This window comes from Maylandia zebra, linkage group LG18 (assembly GCF_041146795.1).
Source record: "Maylandia zebra isolate NMK-2024a linkage group LG18, Mzebra_GT3a, whole genome shotgun sequence".
NCBI lineage: Eukaryota > Metazoa > Chordata > Actinopteri > Cichliformes > Cichlidae > Maylandia > Maylandia zebra.
The window spans coordinates 18,443,211-18,456,029 of NC_135184.1; the positions used below are offsets into that span (position 1 = coordinate 18,443,211).

At 41.1% G+C, this 12,819-nt stretch overlaps 2 protein-coding genes across 7 annotated transcripts in view; one reads left to right on the forward strand and one right to left on the reverse strand.

Moving 5' to 3' along the window:
* Positions 1-6,791, forward strand: part of LOC101464940 (A-type potassium channel modulatory protein DPP6) — a 97,026-nt gene extending 90,235 nt beyond the window's left edge. For all 4 annotated transcript variants that reach the window (XM_076876789.1, XM_076876790.1, XM_076876788.1 and 1 more), the window contains 10 exons: positions 706-753; positions 857-955; positions 1,177-1,246; positions 3,243-3,437; positions 3,536-3,590; positions 3,713-3,815; positions 3,910-3,965; positions 4,089-4,161; positions 4,251-4,324; positions 5,539-6,791. In XM_076876789.1, the coding sequence (XP_076732904.1) occupies positions 706-753; positions 857-955; positions 1,177-1,246; positions 3,243-3,437; positions 3,536-3,590; positions 3,713-3,815; positions 3,910-3,965; positions 4,089-4,161; positions 4,251-4,324; positions 5,539-5,685 (920 nt within the window). In that variant the 3' untranslated portion in view covers positions 5,686-6,791. The remainder of the gene's footprint in view (positions 1-705; positions 754-856; positions 956-1,176; positions 1,247-3,242; positions 3,438-3,535; positions 3,591-3,712; positions 3,816-3,909; positions 3,966-4,088; positions 4,162-4,250; positions 4,325-5,538) is intronic.
* Positions 6,792-7,887: 1,096 nt separating this feature from the next.
* arhgap21b (Rho GTPase activating protein 21b) overlaps positions 7,888-12,819 on the reverse strand; it is a 37,376-nt gene continuing 32,444 nt past the window's right edge. For all 3 annotated transcript variants that reach the window (XM_076877223.1, XM_076877222.1, XM_024805949.2), the window contains 2 exons: positions 11,132-11,163; positions 7,888-11,022 (listed from right to left, as the gene is read on the reverse strand). In XM_076877223.1, the coding sequence (XP_076733338.1) occupies positions 9,457-11,022; positions 11,132-11,163 (1,598 nt within the window). In that variant the 3' untranslated portion in view covers positions 7,888-9,456. The remainder of the gene's footprint in view (positions 11,023-11,131; positions 11,164-12,819) is intronic.

The window sequence follows — 12,819 nt, forward strand, 5'->3', positions numbered from 1 at the left end:
TGACAGCGAAGGCCTCCTGGGAGACTCAGAGAGCGTGTTCAGTAGAAAGTGTAATTGAATTAGTGCTCCATGTCAGGTAGAGAGCTTATATCGAACTGGATGTTAGCAGATAACCTCAAACCACTGCAGGATCCTCCTGATTAGCAGTAAGAATAAACAGCTTGTCTGACTGCCTGCAAACAGTCACGTGAGTACTAACAGAGGCTGTGTGACTTTTGGCGTTTGTAGCATTTATTATGCGAAGAAAGCTCAATGATTAGCTGTTGTTTAGTAGTAGAAGTCTCTTGTGTTCCTTAGAGACACTCCGGCAGAAAAATACAATGACATTTTTTGGCTTCAACACTGGACAACATCATCAAGGTTTCTATGGAAGCTGATTTGTTTAAGGGGATCACATCGGAGAGGAAAAGTGCCAGTGGCTTTCTTCATTAATTGGATCTTTGGAGAGTAGCTCCATCGTGAAATAATAAGATACTTCCTCATGGGACAGAGGTAGATTATTAACTGCAGAGCTGGCTGAGAGTGCTGTTTTAAGATTATTCTGCTACAGAGGGTTGGGTTTCAGTGGCTTTATTATTGCCTTCCTGGAGGCATTTCAGCCTTTTATCAGCATCTTGTTATGTGATATTTTATCATGCTTATCCAATAACTTCTATTATTACATTTCCGTTAGCTGATCATTTTTCCCTGCATTGTTCTTTGTAGGACCAGATATACCGAGTGTGGCTGTCTATAGAACTGAGGACAAAGAGAGTAAGTGTACGCCTGCATCGTCTACAACACGTCTACAAATATGTTTAATGATAAATACATTTGGACTTGAGAATTTGTAACAGGTTTTTCTCTTGAACTGCAGAGGTGTTTGACGTGGAGACAAATAAAAGACTAAACAACACACACAACAACATGCAGATGCCCAGAGTGGAGTACAAAACCATTGACATAGAAGGCTACAGTAAGTGTGCCTCTGTGTAACCCAACGTGCACCTAATTATTGTTTTCTAAAGTCACTAAAGATGTATGATGTACAATTATTCATCCCTCGAGAAAGAGTAGTTCAAAGAAGTGATGATGAGTGGTTGTAAAGTCTTGACCACAACTGTACACTGTAATTTGATAAGAAATAGGAAGGTCTGTGTTATAAGATTCCCATTGATCCTGTCTTTTCTGTTCTAGCTCTGACGATGCAGATTCTGAAGCCAGCTGGATTTGTAGAAACAGCTACCTATCCATTACTGCTGCTAGTGTGAGTATAAATATTATGTGTGGTCAGGATGGTTAGAAAAAGAGAAAATACCCAGTGAGTAGCAGTTCACTGGATCAAAATGCCTTGTTGACATCAGATGTCAGGAAACTAGGTCTCGATTTCTGCTGTGACAGAAATCGAGACCAACCCAGTACTAGTACCTAATGAAGTGTCTGGTGAGCATAAGTTCTGCAGTTAAAACTGACTTTACTTAATGTTCAAAGGAGAACTTTAGTGCATCATTTTAGTACTGCACCTTTAGTACTGTATTAAACCCCAAAACATTGGATCCTAGGCCGGCCATGCACGTCATTGTTTTTTTTTACGAGGCCAGTATTCATTTAAATTCTGCCCAAACGATCCCATTTCCCTAGTTTGGAAGTGATTCTTCAGGCTTCAGTCTAGCCGTAAGCATTTAAATCAGACTCTGGGAACAACATGAATGAACAAAACACTGATAACTATTTCAAATGCCTGACTTGTTATAGGATAATAAATAACTTTTCTACATGAGCTAGGTCATTTTTTTTCACCTCAGCTCAAAAGTTTCTTTGCACTACTATTCCACCATTTTTCAGCCTTCATGTCAGTAACAAGACGTTTTGGATATATTAAAAGTGTCCCCGACTTTGCAAGGTGTTCTTTTGTGTGTGTGTGTGTGTGTGTGTGTGTGTGTGTGTGTGTGTGTGTGTGTGTGTGTGTGTGTGTGTGTGTGTGTGTGTGTGTGTGTTTGCATTTCGAGCTGATAAATATTTACCTTTTCAAACTCTTGCCATCAGTTTTTAACAGGAGTCTTTATTCCTTAAAGGTACAGTACATCATTTTAAAAGGAATATTTAACTCATAACTATGCAATGATTAGTGTGTAAGAAGCAAGAAAACTAAGCTTAGCAGTACATTAAAATACATAGCAGTGGGTTTGTGGACGTCACCATGTTGCCCGTCATCTTGAATCCAGTGGACATCCAGTTGACAGGATGGACATATACGTTCCGTCTAATCGCATTTTATGTATGCTGCTAAAGACTAGCCTCATATGTAGTACACTTTATAAGTGACATTTAATTTAAAGATTAGAAATTAGTTCCTTACTGTAACTAACTATGTATAACTATGTATTAATTGCTTTACCTGTATATTTTCATCATCTCTCTCTCATGTCTGACAATTACAGCTTACAACAGCCGAGCAATAACAGCAGCTGCTTATAAGCTAACATTACACCAGCTAATGTTTGACTCAACTGTCCTAAAAACTTTCTCTGTGATAACCAGTTTGATTAAATTCTCAAATCATATGAGCGTTTCATTTTTTAAGTGTCTCGGTCCAACAATGTTAGATAACCTTCAAAGAAAATTTCACTAACACTGGCTAACAGCAGCAAAAACAGCAGCACTTACTAAGAAAAATTAAGGATATCCTCAACAACTCACCTCAGTATCAACAGAAGTTGCAGTGGACTTACAGCCTACACTCACTACAAATGAACAGCAGCCATTGTTGTTTGTCCTACTCTGGCCATGCTAGCTAGCTAGGATTATATGCACTTGAATTGGGAGAGGTACAATAACAGAATACAGTTGACTGCAATCTACTGACATTTAATGGTGAAGAGAAGCAGCTGGAGTGGGAAACAGTTTACCTAAGGCTGAAATAATCCCTATTGATTTTCTATCACTAAATCAAATGTTATTGCTCCAGAATAAAATAATGTGAATGTTGTGCGCTATATTCCACATGTCTAAAAACTGCAATATTTAAATATTTGTGGTCATATTTAAGGGGTTATGGTGTTGTATTGGACTTGTTAAATTCAACAGTGTCCCTTTTATTCTCTTTCGAAGTGTTTTGTAAAAGATCTGATTATTCAAAGTTCCCTTTTCGGAATTAATTTTCTAATTTTTGTGCCAACCAATAATAATACTACTACTACACCAGGCTCTGAGATATTAGTTGAACTTATTGTTTTCCATCACGCTGTGTGCTTCTCTCACAGGGATGGGACCCCTGGCGGGCAGATGGTGACGGAGCAGTTCCAGGTGGACTGGGCCACCGTCCTGGTCAGCAGCTTCAGCACAATTGTTGTCCGCTTTGACGGCCACGGCAGCGGATTTCAGGGCACCAACCTCCTCCACAAGGTCCGCAGGAAACTGGGGAAACTGGAGGAGAGGGACCAGCTGGAGGCACTCAGGTCAGACTCAGAAAAATGAGCAAAAAACTATTTGGTCATTTGGCTTTTGTCACTTTCATTATTGTTGGGGGGGGGTTTGTTGTTTTTTTCATTTTCAGGCTGATATCCGAACAGTCTTACATCGATAAGAATCGAATGGGAGTTTATGGAAAGGTAAGAAGACATAACAGTCAGATGCACTGTTAAACCTTTACTCACCTCTGTGCCTTTATAAAAAATACAGCCCGCCATGAAATTATTTTCACATACTGTATCTGTGTCTCCCTCTTCTCCAGGCCTATGGTGGTTATTTAGCAACTTTGCTTTTGAGCTCAGAAGAATTTACCCAACTTAAATGTGGAACAGCAGTTTCCCCCATCACAGATTTCGAGCTTTATGGTAAAACTTTACAGTAAATCTTCTGCTAAGTGAGTCTTAGATCTAAAAGGTACCCAATCTTTCTAACCCTGGTTTTCTTTATTGCAAAATGCAGCATCTGCATTTTCGGAGCGATACCTCGGCGCCAAGACAGACTCCCGAGTTTACACAGTAAAGTATCCACCCTTTTTTCTCCTCTGCTTCAGAATGCTTAGCTCAGACAATGAGTTGGGGGGTCTTTATAAAAGAACGTGTCAATGACATGGTGGATTTCCTTCTGTCTCTTTCCTCCAGATGGCAAATTTAGCACACAGAGCGGGTCAGCTGCTGGAGAAACAGTACTTAATAATTCACCCGACTGCTGATGGTAGAACCCAGTGCTTTCTTTTTTCTAAATACCACAGTAAATATGTGCGTGCTCAGAGTCTAACTGCAATATCATCTTCGCCACCACAGAAAAAGTTCACTTCCAGCACACAGCCAAATTCATCAACCATTTAATCAGTGAAAAGGCCAATTACACTCTGCAGGTGAGCCACGGTGTCTGAAATCACTGGTGTGTGTGTGTGTGTGTGTGTGTGTGTGTGTGTGTGTGTGTGTGTAAATGGCCTGATGTTGTGTGAAGAATGCGCTCAAAATCTCTTGAGAGAAGTAACTAAGAGTTATTTTCATTTCAGATTAATTTGTGTATTATTCTTTCTAATTTTTCCCATTTTAGCTTGACAAATAACTTTTTCTTAGTTTTGCAGATTGAAGAACTGTTCAGTTATTTACATGCAGTTTATGTTTATGCACAGTGTCCCAGTGCACAGTCGGATATTGCTGTTTTGCTGTTTTTTCCCCACAATATCATAATTAGTGTTGTTGTTGTTGTTGCCTGTATACATGCCAGAAAGGCTTTTTAATAAATACAGTGTATAAGGATAAAATAAATAATAAAATCCTCCTGTAATTTTTAGTAATAGCTTCTTGACAAGCCACTGTTTCACTGAGACCATTTCTGGATGAGACTTTGGAGAACAGATACAACAGTAGATGGATCAGCTGAAGGGTCAGATGTGTCGCTCAGGTCCTATGCCGGGTCTTTGCTGGATTTTTTTCCCATGTATTTTTTAGAACATGACTTTCAGATACTGTTTGTCTGCTGTAGACCTCTTTTTTTGTTTGTTTTTTTTAAAGCCTACCACGTCTTCTTTTGTCCTCCACTTCACACAGCACTCAACACTAAGATATGCCAAGTATTTATCTAACAGCTCTGCCAGTCAAACTGTGTTGTCTTTGATATTTTTCATAGATTGTAATAAAGAAATGCAAACATTTATGGAATTTTGCGACAGGCTGCTATTAACAAAGTGCATAAAGATACCTTTTTATTCTTTGTTAGGCTGTTAACTTTCTGTAAACACGGGTTCATCCCTTGAGTTCGGTGTCTTTTTTATGCTTGAATGATTCATGGTTCAGTGTTAAGTGACTTATCAAACTAAACAACATTACTCTGAAAATGATCAGGTACAAAGACTGCATTGAAAATGATTGAAATGTCCAAGAAAAACTTCTTTTCATCCACTTTTATGTGCATTTGTCACTCTTTTACACTTCAGCGCTATGCTTTAGTATTTTTTTTCTCAGAAAATGCATTTTCATTATCCAATGAAAAAACATTATTAAAAAAAGATTTTGAGTGAACGACACCAAATCAGCCTCACCGTACTGTCTCTGTTAATTTCTCCATCTTTATCTGCAGATCTATCCAGACGAAGGACACTTCCTACACGGTGAGGGGACACAGCAGCACCTGAGCCAGTCCTTGGTCAACTTCTTCGAGGAGTGTTTCCGGCTACCAGAGATTCTGACAGACGACCAGCAGGAAGAGAACGAGGACAACAGTTAAACTTTGATCCTCTGAGCAGCCCCGGCCAGATACTACAGCACAATATGCAACAGATTTTTCGTTCCATCCCAGTAAATCCGCACCACCTGCTGTCAAATCTGATTTTAGCTCCAATGAAGTGCAGCACCTGCATGTGCAAAAAGGGCCTCTGCCTACATCCCTTCTCCTCATCTCGTGCTGGCTGCTGACAGGGAAACCAGTCAGATAGAGGCTGAATAAATCTCAGATGCGAACAGTCATGTCTCTCTCTGATTAACGGACTAGTGCTCCCTCTGGTGGACTGATAGAGGATCAACAAAGCATCCATTCGGCATTGCGTCTCCATTACAAAACAGGCACATTAATCCAGTGCTTCGCGGCACCAAATATCCCTCACCTGCGACGATAGGCTCATCATGTTGAGATTTAACTTTTAAAAGGCTGCCAGTTTCTCATAACCCTGCCAACTAACTTACTGATTATTGTGTTCATGAGTATGATTATTGGTACTTGTTTCTCAGAATTTCTCTGTTCAGTGTCTTACAGTTGTACCGTGTCGGAGTGGCTGTCTGGCTGCGTCAGTCTTTAGTTGCTTTACGAAACAAAGGCACAATGTTTAACTTGTGTTGTACTCCAAAAAAATGTATCTGTACAAAAATGGTGTGAAACTTTCCTCTTCATATTTCCGAATGAACCCTTTTCTTTTTTCTTTTAGTCACTGTGCCTTACTGTGGGTGACGTGTTCATGTTAGGAGCCCACATGACACTGAAAATGAGCTAATATGGAAAAGGCGTTGTGTGAATCAAGGGGCACATTTAAAACTTAGGAAGAGCTGAATAGAAGATAACTGTACGACTGCTGGGGAGAAGGTGTTACACTAACACAAAACCAACGATATTTAGTTTGCAGTTTCTTGATATTTGCCATCCAAACTGGCGTAGTGGTGAATTAACTATACTGATTTTTATTATTATTTTGTGGTTTACTTTGACGACTTTGTGTGTTCTCTCTCCTCATATCACTTCTGTTGTCAGTGGTTTCTAGTCAGCTGATGTACAAAGTGTATAAAACATCTTGAGTCTTTATGTTGTATGTGCAACTTGTATATAAAGCATTTTGAAACTTATCTTTTCTTTGGCTTAATTCATGACCTTACCTTGACAACTACAAGCATAAAGGCAAACGATGACAACCAGGTTTGGTACGAAATAAACTTACTGGCCACTACATTACTACCTGTTGCCCCTTTTGATCCACACGGACATGACAGCATCACAGTTTTTTGCTTATAAAAGTGTGTGGTGTGGTCTTCTGCTGCTGGACCCAATCTGCTTCAAGGTTGGACATGTTGTGCATGCAGAGATGCTCTTCTGCACATCTTTGAGTTCCCGTTTTCTATTCCTGTCCACATGCCTGAGTTGTGTTATGTGATTGTTTAATATTTGGATTAAACAGTTGAACACATACTTATTGAAGTGGCCAGTAAATGTATTTTACTTGGGTTAGTGTGCTAACCCAGGAAATAGCTGTATAAGCAAACAAATACCAACCGGGCTCCATGCTAAATCACCATCTTAAAAAAAAGCTCTGTGAAGTTTGACAACTGAATGCGTTTGTACAAGTTCACTGCAAATGCAAAAATGCAAAAAAAGAAGAAAAATATGCAATGTCTTTTTTTTTTTTTTTTTTAAAAAGGGGGGGTACCAATTCTTCTTTTTGTAGGAAACATTTTCCCTACAAACTACTAAAAATGAGAGCTTCTTCATGCACTGATCTGCCTGATAAATGCAGTAAAATGAACACAGTTCCTGCTTAAACATTGTTCATTATTTTCAGAAGCTCTGTGCACAGCAGAGCATGTGCCCTTTACATCCATTACATTCCAGAGAAGCGGGACATTTCTACAGCCAATATCTGCAAAATTGGATAACTTGCACTAAAACAATGCAGACAGCTAAACAGCAGCAGAAGGAAAACATGGTGAGTTTGTAGTGAGCGGCCCAATTAAAAGGCACATTTCAGACAAATGTTTTAATGCTACATGATTAGGATTAAATGTAATCATTAATATTGATTCATACTTAAAATGATTTGAGAGCTTAAACATATTCACAACTATTTAAGTTGCATTTTCCCCTTTTAAAAAGATTTCAGTGCTTTGGCCCATCTCACTTCCATCATACAAAGTGGTGAAGAGGGGGGTAAGAAAGCGAAAATCGATATTTGCCATTGACAAAATTTTATTTCCAGTGTTTCAGGAGTCTGTGCACACCCCCTTACAATCAAGAGGAACACTGCACTGATACAAACAATCCAGCTCAATGAAGTGCCCTCCTCCTGCAGGGAACCTCTCATCACAGAGAAGTACCAAACTGCCCACAACACCCACACAGGCCTCGAGATAATCATCCTCATCATCGCCATTGTTGTCATTTCTCAATACTGTACTTAAACTTGCAATCTGATGGAAATGAAAAATAAAGCAGCTAAAACATGGCATTTATATGTACATTTAAGTTACTTATTTTACAATGAATATTTAAAATTCAAGTTCTGTTAAAATTAAAAAAAAAACAAAAAACAACAAATGAAAAAACAGGATAAAGTATGTATAAAACATTAAGACCAGAGTGGAATGCCTAAGGAATGGAAGCTCGGCATTTTCTTAACCTGTAGAATGACTGAGAGTCAACAGTAAAAATGTCATTCACAGTAACATCTTCGTGTATCTCAACAAAGACAATATGGCACCCTTAACATTTCATTGTGAGGCACTTTCTTTAGTGAAGAAAACTTGATTTTTCTGGTTCGATTACCCATTTTCTTCTTTGCCCAACTCTCTCTTCGTTGCAATCGCGGACAGACGTGTGAACTCCGAACACTAAAACATAGCTTGCATCAGAGGGCTGTTGTTCACTGCTCTTTAAACCACACAGCAGGGATGAGTATGAACTATATTTTCCATTTGCATAAGACCAGTGTCTCCTTGTCACCTTTGTACCTTTGGAAAGGCCCCTTTGACAGCAGACGGCTTGTAGGCAGGCACGCACACACACACACACACACACACACACACACACACACACACACACACACACACTACCAAAAAACACAATTCAAGTACACAGAAAAATAGGGATATGTACACTTTAGAATGAAACACAAGCATCTAAAGCTTTTAGTCAGTATTACAGCAAGCATGTCTGTACATTCTTCATTTGGTTACCGACAGACTCACCGACTTTGAACACTGTAACTTTCTTTACGCAAAAATAGTTGCTCTGCAATACGAAAAATCTGCACTTTTCCACTACTTCCTATTCATCCTAAGTCAGTTCATCCTTAAAGCCACTTAGCTAAACCTTTAAACAATCTTAAATTGAGTGTTCACACTTCCTTAAACGTACTTCAGACTCGTTTCACGGGCAACAGGTCCTTTCGATCGTTAGCACATCTGGGACTTGTACTAGGAGGGTTGAAATCCTCCTCTTGGGCCATCCCAAAGTCATTTTTAATATAAAAAAGAAAAAACAAACAAAAACAAAATGGAAAAAAAAGATAACATTTTGTTCCATGCCTTAAACATGAGCAAGCTCAACAATTCCTGTGTGCAGTAATTCTCTTTTCACAAGCATACACACACCACTTAGACACACACGCCAGACATTTTTGTACAACATGCTCATTCACTAGACATTGGTCACACAATAGACACTACACTGACAGACTCCCATATACAGAGACACACCTGACAGACCAAAAACACACACAGCCACACGCACACACAGCTCTCACAGGTACTGATAGAAGCGCGAATGGACCACCTGGGAACTGGTGAGTTTATGTGGGTGAGCGGTGGCCGAGAGGCTCAGATTTTTGCTCTGGGGGAAGTCCCCGTTCAGCGCCTCAGCAGGATGATGTGGGGGTTCAGAAGAGGACGAGGCTCTGGGGTTCTGCTGTTCAGAGAAGTCCAGACTGACCTCGGGATTGCTGGATCGGTGGCGCTCGCGGGCGATCCAGTCCCCGATTGAGAAGTCCTGAGAGCTGCACTTAGGTTTCAGCCGGTCCACAGCTGAGAGCTCAGACCGTGAGCCGATGTGAACCTGCTGCGGCCAGTCTCCCAAGACTGACAGCTCGGCAAAGTCTCTCTGCCCGCCCATCGTGTGTCTGCGTCTGATGTTCTTCTTCTTACTGCGGCCCTCTGAGGACTGAATCCTCTGGCTGCCCACACCGAACATGTCATCCACAGACATTCGCATGCGTACCTTCAGTCTGTCTGTGATCTTCAACTTCCACGTGGGCTCTCCTTTGTCCAGCTCACTCCGGGACGCAGTGCTGAGGCTTGCGGTGGAACGACCCTTAACTGACCCCGAAGAGCGTGACGGTCCAGTGGAATCTTTATCGCTACGAGCGCCGTCCAGAGAAGACTCGCTGTTGGTTTTCTGTTGGGCGGCTTTCTTTCTTGAAAGTGTGTCGCATTCGATGAGTCTGTGTGAGGGGAGGGGTCGAAGGACTTCCTGCGGTTCTCGCTGGTCGGCTTTACCCACAGTGAACACTGACAGGTCACTCTCGCTGTCCGTCTCCATTGCCCTTCCTTCGCTGATGAGCTCGCTTCTCTCATCATCAGCATCTTCTCCGCCCCTGCTCTCAGACACAGACTGCACTTCGGGACTGAGGGTGCTGAGCTCAGCTCCAGTCAGGAAAGTCATGGAGGATGTGGTGGAGTAGTCTGAGGTAATGGAGCAAACCTCCGCTCCCAGCCCGCTGGGACACATCTCTGCTCCCAGGGCACCCACCGTCTTGCCACGCCTCATTCTGGGCACTGATGCTTGAGAGCTGGTGCTGTTCATCGTTCCGAGGTCAGACACCGTGTCATCATAGTTTGATGGCGGGTCCGTGAGAGAGGACTGGTGAACCATCGGCATACGGTAGCTGAGGTCTGGGGAATGTGTAGGAGAGGGGTAGGGGGATCCAGTCTGAAGGTTGGAGGAAATGCGTTTTGGAGGCAGGGAGGGAGAGGGCTGTGACATTGAGCTGTTAGAAAGATATTCTTTCCTGTTGGTTTTGTCCAGCTGCTCCTCAGAACTGTTCTTTTCCTTCTCTTTCTCGCTGGTTTCATCTGTCTGCTGCTCCTCCTCCTCCTCCTCCTCCTCCTCTTCGGTCCGACTGTGCGGGGACCACAGAGGATGCTGTTGGCTCTCCTTTGGTAGCTCCTTCTTTGTAAACACAGGGTCCAGGTCATCATCTGAACTGCTAGGCTGAACTTTTTCCTTGGGCTTCTTGCGTTTGCGGTTAACGAAGAAGGAGGAGCGAATCAATTCTTTGCTACACTGATCCTTCCCTGATCCCCACAAGCCCTGATGACACACATTAAAAATGGCATTAAAACATTAAAACTGGACTTCAGACCATAAAACTAGCTTAGACACATGAATGAGAAAACAGAAACACAAAGGAGCACATTACCTTTGATTTGGAGGTTTCACTACATGCTGAGTCTGCATTAAAAACAAGAGATTCATTAGTAAAAGTCTCACATCTTAAGGACAGTCTCAAAGCAGACAATATACAGAAAGAAGAGGCAGATTCAAAGTTTGCTCAGAGTGAAAGTGACAAGATACAATGGATTTAATGAGAGCAGTTACATGAAAGCAGATGATACAATTTGGTCAGAGAGAGAGAGAGAGCACGCGAGAGAGAGAGGTGTAGCTAAGCTAAGCGGTATATGAAAAAGTGGAGACGGCAGCAGAAGAGGCCTGAGATGAATAATGAGGGGCGAGGAAGTGAGAACCTGGCGGTAAACCAAGACACAGAAAAGCAGCTCATGCTCGAGTATCGATGGATCGACGGCACATCACGAACAAACACGCCAGTCACAGAGCATCACATATAGCCACCAACCAGCTGTGGGCATTCTTTCCCAACTCAAAGACGTCACAGAGGAGAGGGAGTGATGAGTTTGCTCTGACTGAGAGACTTAAGGGGCCTGAGCTGAACAGACCAGTGAGTGTGTTTTGTGGTTGACACAACTTGCCGCGGGCAAACTTTGGTCTAACTTGCTCTTACTCCAAGCTGCATGAAATTCTACATTTCCCTCAACAAGTAGCCTGTCACTATAAAAGACATAAAAAGCCAAAAACATTTGCAAGACTTTCTCTGACTCAAATCATGCATACTGCAAGATAAGCAGGCTTTTTACAGAAATAATGCAGCCGCAGGAACTAAATGCAGGAACAAAAGAAACCAAAACAAAACAAAACTTCCAATGAATCCTGTGTGAGTTAACGCTGTAGCAAAGATTTGAGATGTGGCATCTTGATTCAATAATACGTTTTTTTAAAAATAGGAGGCGCTGTGAGGTGTCTTTGAGTGCAAGACTTAAATTTGTCAACTACTTGCTTAAAAAAAAAAAAAAAATAGGAAGATTTGCTCAGAACTTAATGACCATATATTTCCAATGTTGAGGGTGTTTTTTTTTTTTTTTTTTAAATCAGGTTTACCTATTTATAGATTTTATTACACATTAAACTGTTCATCGCTGTGTATTCTTTAAACTGCAGAATAAATAAAGCTGAACTGAAATACATTTTGTCACTGGCCTGAAACTCACTGTTTTCTAATATTCCTACAGGCATGTAAAAACGTTTTGACTCTGCAGTCCAGTGAATAACCAAGTACACCCTTACTGCTTCAAATGGAATAAAAATGAACAGAAGCAGCTAGGTGGTGCTAACCGATTGCACTTTTTAAAATATCAATATGTGGTGAGCATCTGTATAAAAGTAGAAGTTTGGTAATTTGCTACCCTGGAACATTCAGGTGTTTGTTAATAAATCTCAAAACAGACAATCTTCTTATGAGCAGAATTCCCAACAAACTCATCCCAAGGCCAGACCGTGCAATGCTCTGAGAAACTGCAAAAAACCCAAGAGCTACATCTAAGACTTTACAGGTCTCATAAAGTTTTAACGTATCTGAGAATAAAAAAAACAGAAAAAGACTAAATGGGTATGGCTTTTAAGGTAGGAGTGCTGCATATGAACAAACCACAAGATTTCTGAAACAATGTTATTTAGACAGACAGGCCCAAAGTGGAGATGTTTGGACACAATGCATTTGGTGAAAACCAATAGGCAGTATATCAGCGCAAACAC